The sequence below is a fragment of the Pipistrellus hanaki genome (genome assembly GCF_964339955.1).
Source record: "Pipistrellus hanaki genome assembly, chromosome: 11".
Taxonomy (NCBI): domain Eukaryota; kingdom Metazoa; phylum Chordata; class Mammalia; order Chiroptera; family Vespertilionidae; genus Pipistrellus; species Pipistrellus hanaki.
Genome location: NC_140513.1, coordinates 29,770,542 through 29,777,313, shown reverse-complemented (window position 1 = coordinate 29,777,313; position 6,772 = coordinate 29,770,542). Strand labels below are relative to the sequence as shown.

The 6,772-nt window shown below is 39.9% G+C and overlaps 1 protein-coding gene and 1 pseudogene across 2 annotated transcripts; one reads left to right on the top strand and one right to left on the bottom strand.

The window, feature by feature from the left end:
• The first annotated feature begins 364 nt into the window (after positions 1-364).
• LOC311630313 (small ribosomal subunit protein eS27-like) lies at positions 365-803 on the top strand. The gene has a single exon (XM_084899170.1). It carries the CDS (start codon positions 377-379, stop codon positions 710-712), a length of 336 nt encoding a protein of 111 aa, XP_084755296.1. The 5' UTR covers positions 365-376; the 3' UTR covers positions 713-803.
• Positions 804-1,250: 447 nt separating this feature from the next.
• On the bottom strand, positions 1,251-1,699 carry LOC311630304 (ubiquitin-ribosomal protein eL40 fusion protein-like; annotated as a pseudogene). The gene has a single exon. The product of its transcript is annotated as a ubiquitin-ribosomal protein eL40 fusion protein-like (transcript).
• Positions 1,700-6,772: the final 5,073 nt, after the last annotated feature.

Sequence of the window (6,772 nt, the reverse complement as noted above, 5' to 3'; positions counted from 1 at the left end):
ACTCACCTCTTTGAAGCACTTTTTTGTTTTTGTTTCTGTGATTCATCACTCTCCTACCTTACTGCCTTTTCTCAATCACCTCTGCCCTATTTAAATAATTCTCAAACTTTGTACTGCATCAGAATTGTGTGTTTTGTTAACAAAGTAAAAAGAAAAAAAGAAAAAGAAAAAGAAAGATGACTGGGCCTTATCTCAGGTATTGTGAATCAGAATGGGCAGTCAGGGTACCCATGTTCCACTATATTTTAAAGAAATGGCACAAGTAATTCTGGTACAGACTAAAGTTTAGAACCTAGCACCATCCAGGATTTTAAAATTACCTTTGCATACGCTTCCCGGGTGTCGCCGCGGAGATCGGGCCTGCGAGAGGATCACCATGCCTTTGGCGAGAGACTCACTACATCAGTCCTTGGAAGAGGAAAAGAAAAAACATAAAAAGAAGCGACCAGTTCAAAGTCCAAATTCTTATTTTATGCATGTGAAATGCCCAGGTTGCTACAAGATCACCACGGTTTTCAGCCATGCCCAGACAGTGGTTCTCTGCGTAGGCTGTTCCACAGTGTTGTGCCAGCAGACAGGAGAAAAGGCTAGACTCACGGAAGGGTGTTCATTTAGAAGAAAGCAACACTATGATCCACACAGCTTCCTGAATTTGGGTTATATCACAAAAAGCCTTATCAGTTTAATAATTCTAGTTAATCTACCAGGATAATGTAATTACATTTAATTTTGTAAGTATTTAACAGTGATCTCCTATTTTGGTGTCAATTTTTCAATAAAGTTTTGATTATGGGGGGAAAAAATTACCTTTGCATAAATTAATTATAATAAAATCAACAAAGTATTTCTTTCACACTTTGGATGATATAATAATCCCATTTCCAAAATATCATAATTGAATGTTATGATATCATTTCTAAAATGATACTATTGTATTTCCATGATTTCAGTCCAGTTGTCAAGGATGCAGGAAAGTACACATTCCAAAACAAAACAAAATAAAACAAAACAAAACATACATTCCCTTGGTTCCATCATATGCTAAGAAACAGAAGCAGCAGCAACCCTGGATCTGGAGTCAGAAGATCCAAGTTCAAGTCCATTCTACAGATATCGTGACTTTCCAGTTCTAAATAAGTCATTTAACCTATTTATTTATTTATTTATTTATTTATTTGCTCCAGTCAACAAAAGAGAAACTTTATTGAGGCCCTAGGGTTCAGATAGAAGGCTGCCCTGTGGATCCAAGGAGTTGGGGAGGGGCCTTATTTAACCTTCTTCTTGGGGCGCAGGTTGTTGGTGTGGCCACACTTCTTCTTGCAGCAGTTGACAGCATGGGGGTGCAGGCGGGCGTAGCACTTGCGGCAGATCATCTTGTCGCAGTTGTACTTTTGCGTGAGCTGGCGGAGGGAGGGTTCAATGATGCCACCCCTCAGACGAAGCACCAAGTGCAGGGTGGACTCTTTCTGAATGTTGTAGTCTGAGAGAGTGTGCCCATCCTCTAGGTTGTTTGCCCGCAAAAATCAGACGCTGCTGGTCAGGTGGGATGCCCTCCTTGTCTTGGATTTTAGCTTTGACATTCTCAATGGTGTCACTGGGCTCAACCTCAAGGGTGATGGTCTTGCCAGTCAGGGTCTTCACAAAGATCTGCATTTCTGCGTCTGCTGGGGAGGCTGCTCCGCCGCCTCGTTGACGAGAAAGAGCTCATTTAACCTTTTTTAACCTCAGTTTTGTCTTATCTACAACATGAGGATTGTCATAATTCTTACCTAGACATGAATCATGGTTCTTTTGGCCTCCCTCCTCTCTACCTTAGAATCACTTGTTTAAAAGTCCCAGAGTGACTGCTGTAAATGTATCAATTCTTCAGCTTCTATCCCTGGAGAAGTCAGAGTCTTCATCTAAGGCACTGTTTTGATACCTATGCTTGTCTGCTATAATTACTTGAATATACTGAAAGGGGGTTTTGATGAAAGATGAGAGGCTAGATCATAGTTTTATTGTTTTGGGGCACAGACTTTTTATAAGTCTAGATAATAAAGAATAGATTAAATGTGAAATTAAAAAGTTATGAATATGAGAGAAAAGTAAGATTTAGGTTCATTTCTAAGTAAAAGTTCTGACAAATCTCTATGCTCATCTCCTTCTGTTCCATTTGTGTGTGTGTAAGGTGCAATCCCTACAGAATTCTGATTATGTGTGGGGAGTGACTGGATAGAAATAGGTTCATAAAACAGAAGAACTGGGCAGATCTGGTTGGAGTATTTTTTTTTTTTCTTCTTCCTCTCAATCTGTAAAACATTTGGTAGCAAGCTGCCATAAACACAGTTCATACAACATAGTTCATGCACCTTGATGAAGTCCCAGCTCTCTTCTTTTTATGCTATCTGACCACCACCTTCTATGAAATCAGGTATGATAATATTCTAGGCCTGTGTGGTCCATTGTGGTAGTTTTTAGCTACAACATTCAGAAAGAGTGGTCATTTAGATTTTAAAGTAAATGAATTAAAATGAAATAAAATTAAAAATTTACTTCCTCAGGCAGATTAACCACTTTTCAAGGGTCAATTAAACACATGTGGCTAGTGGCTAGAGTTGGGTCCATGCAGATATAGGACATCTTTATCATCATAGAAAGTGCTATTGAACAGCAGTGCCAGAGAGTCATTTTGTGCCCTGGGGAACGTTTGGTAATATTTAGAGAAGTTTTCAGTTGTCATTTGGGTGCTGTTGGTATCAAGTGGGTGGAGGCCATGGGTGCTGCTAAACATCCTACAATAGATAGGACAGACACCTCTCCCTCTAAAAAGGAATTATCTGGGACAAAATAACAATAGAGAAGGAATGCTTGAGGTAGGATTCTGTTAGACTGATGGTTGGCATCAGGCAACCAGCACAATCTGAGATCATGATGGGACACAGATCATTTAGGATTTAGCCCAGGCCATTATCCCTAAGACTGTGGGCAACAGACTTTACGGAATTCTTTTATGCTCTTTGTGCAACCATTGGTTGGGTAGAGTCCCTGGAGTATTTAAACCAATCTGCATATCATGAATACTATTAATTTCCTTAAATAAGAGCTTACTTTTCACAACTCTTATGCTGATTAACAAGCCAACTGGTTTTACCAATGAAAATCTACTTATGACACTCATCATGCTAATCAGTCAAACCTCTGGTGTTCATAGCCAAGAGGCCACTGGAGTGGTTGACTATAGTTTGGAACTGTGACAAAAACACATGAGGGTTTTAATTTTCTTTTTAAAATTTTGAAACGAACAAACAGCAACACTTTACCCGATTTAAATATCTAAGCCATCTATTCATCCCACAATATTTATTGACCACCAACCATATGTTATACACTGTTCTGGGGGTAAATCAATGAACAACAGTTGAGAAGAATAAGGGGCCAAGGGCAGGAGGGCTCATTTCAGCATTCACTCAGCCTCATTGAGTATTCAGTGTTCAGCCTCACTGAGAACCATGCCAGCAGTTAGAGGACTGAGAAAATCTAGAAAAAATGCCCTAGGGCAGGAATGTGAAGGTGTGTCAGGAGAAAGACAGGTTGCCAAGGTGCTGGAGCTCTGGAGAGATCCTAAAGGTGAAAAAAGACTGGGAGGGTCCTATTGGGCATGACACAATCTGATTTACATTTTAAAAGCATCACCGGCTGTCCGTTGAGAGCAGACTAACTGAACCCATCTTTTCTGAGTAGGTGTGCTCCTAGGGCCACCTTCTGCTTTTGATTAGGTTATTGAAACCTAATGAATTGTAAATACCGACCCTGTCTTGCCTGGTTATAAGTGAGGTCAGATCCTAATTTTCCCCCTAGTAGCCCTCATTTATCTTTATTTTTGCCCATGTCACCTTCTACTTTAAACTTGACATTGCTGGTAGGTTCCAGTTAGGACTCTGGTTTCCAGAAAACTTTCATTCTAATTAGTTACGGCACATCTGTTTTGTATTAAAAATGAGTTTTATGCATCTTTAAATCTTTGAAGTAAAAGATTTAAAGCTTTCTCTTAGGTTTGTTCTCTTCCACCCCTGTAGACCTGATTAATGCCTTGGAGAATGTGCATTCTGACAGCATAATTAAGGCATACTTTTATTGTATTGTCTTAACCTCTGTCACTCAAAGAGGAAGCAAAAATAGAATTGATGTGGCTGCAAGAAAGAGGTGGCAGTGACTTATTTTGTTATGTCAGACTGTTTGGAGGATATGAGAATTTATTGGAAAAATGGAAAGATGGTAAATGGTCTTTCAAAGAGAACCTGCTTAGCATCATGCACCTGGGAGGGTGGGGGAGTGACTGGCAGAGCCCTGGAGATGCTCCAATTTCAAATTCAAGGGATAAAGTGTCAGAGGAAAAAGACTGCATTAGATAAAGAATGCTTCCCCTTACTCAGCAAGGCCGGTTGCTGAGCTCCGTGTCTGGATCCAGGCGCTGACGCCTTGCTCATGGAATCAGGGCTGATTGCCTAACCATGTTCTTCATGGTCCTCTCTGGTCCTGTATTGCCTTTTCAGGCAGACCTCGGAAGGCAGTGGGCCTGTAAGGCACCTTTGGATTTCCTTAACTGGCCTCCAAATTGTTGTCTTTACCTGAATTCTAAGTGACCAGTTTTGTGAAATGTATTCCTCTTGAAGGCCCAAGACATAATGATTGGGACACTTTCCCCAAGCACTTTGTAATGATAGGAATGTTCACGGATCAAGGGCTCACAGTGCATCAGGCTGTAGCTTACTCTGTACATGTATGTTTCATCCATTCCCCTCATTGACAATATGAGGAAAGTGTGGTTTTTATTTTGTTTTTCAGATGAGATAAAGGAGACCCAGAAAGACATGCTTAAGTTTGTACAGAGTCTGGCCAATTCCTCACCCCTGCGTGAATGGTTCTGATCATGTTATGTCTTGTATTGCTGTCATTCATTTACCCAGTGGCTTACAGCCTCTTTGAGGAATGGGACAAGGCCACGCTTGTCTTTAAGTTGTTGCCATAGCTTCTGGCACAGCCCCTTTACCCACAGGAGAGAAGTACCAACTGAATGATGGAGTCAGTGATATCATCACGTTTTGAATTCTCAAGATTATTCACATCCTTTGGCAGAGGAGAAGGATAGTTTAATAATAATTGTGACAGTATTTAACTGAAAGCAAAATTTGCCAAGAAACTCCAAGTTTTCAGATTGGTTCTGAGGCTAAGTCACATGGCAAGGGGGACGAGAAATGCTCTCTTTCACCTGAGACCTGCTCTCATAGGGCTGAGATCAAATCCCTGTCAGTAGATGACCATGATGCTAATGCGGGCAAGCCACAGCACATTGGCTTTCTGGAGAGGATGTGCTTTGTTAGTCCAGCATCAGACCGTGCTGGGCACTATGGGAACCCAACCTTAGAAGGGCTTTCTGATCATTATGAACTGGACTCGGAGAAGGTTGGGTCATCTCTAGGTGACCTTTTCATGAACATTTATGAACACTTTAAACTAGTCATCTTAGCAATTAGCTAATTGTTAGTAGCTGTCTTAGCAATGCCATTAAGGAGGAATAAAATGGGTAGGTTTTCTTTGCTTTGTGTTCCAAAGCTATAGGTTGTGTTTGACAACAGACAAGGTCCAGCAGATGAGGAAACATGGATTCATCAGACCCAAGTGCATATAGAAATTTATTACATGAAAAAGGTGACATCAAATCAGAGGGGACAATATGGCTTACTGAATGCCGAGTGCTAGAAAACACCCGACTGTCTAGAAAAAGAAATGGTATCCCAGGTTCATGTGAAATACCAAAATAAATTGCAGAAGGATAAAAATATTAAATATTAACAATGAATTCATTAAAATATCAATAGGAAATGGAGGAATATTAAAACATCTTAGAATGGCAAAGACTTTTGTGAGCATGAAGAAAACCATAAACAAACCCACACAAAGTTCGATTAATTTGCAATATTAAAACAACATCTTTGCATGGAAAAATGCCATAAACAAAATCAGGAGTAAAAGGGAAACTGAGGAAAATTTATTTGCCTATGAAAAAGAGCTATTTCAAAATATTCAAAGGGGCTCCTACAAATAAATGCGGAAATGCTCAACAACTCAATAGGAAAGTGAGATAGCTATAGAATGAGACAGTCTCATAAAATGGCAACAATCTGAAACAGAATGCAGAATGCTGTGTGTTTTATGGGACCATTTGAAGGGATATTAACCCTCAAGAGAGCACACAGTCTTCTTAACTCCAATCTCCCTTCCTTTCCCTCCTTAATTTCAAATGCATAAAAGAAACTGCAAAACTGTCATTCTGGGAAGCATTTGAAATCTTGCTCCGTGGCATATGTCATCAGTTTGACTCAAATAAACTCTTGTAAAAATTCTACAGTTTTGGACATATTTTATATGGACATACATAAAAAAAAAGTTAAAAATAGTTTACTAGGAGTCCTAAATGTTTGTGTGTTTGAGAACTGTAGTGAAGGGAAAAAAATCTCCTTGACCCTCTTAGGGCCCTCACTACAAACTAAAGGGACAATGACAGATTAACAGGAGAAATGAGTTCACTTTTTATTGAATTTTCATATGTACATGAGAGCCTTCATAAGAGCATGAAGACATGAGGAAGTGACCAGAGCAGGAAGCTTTTATACCTTACAGGCAAAGAAATAATACATTTGTGAAGAATTGACGAGACAAAGGGGTTTGGTTTGGGGTTGGTCCACCTAGCGCGAGACAGTCCTTCTCTTCCTTAACTGGGAAGATAAGG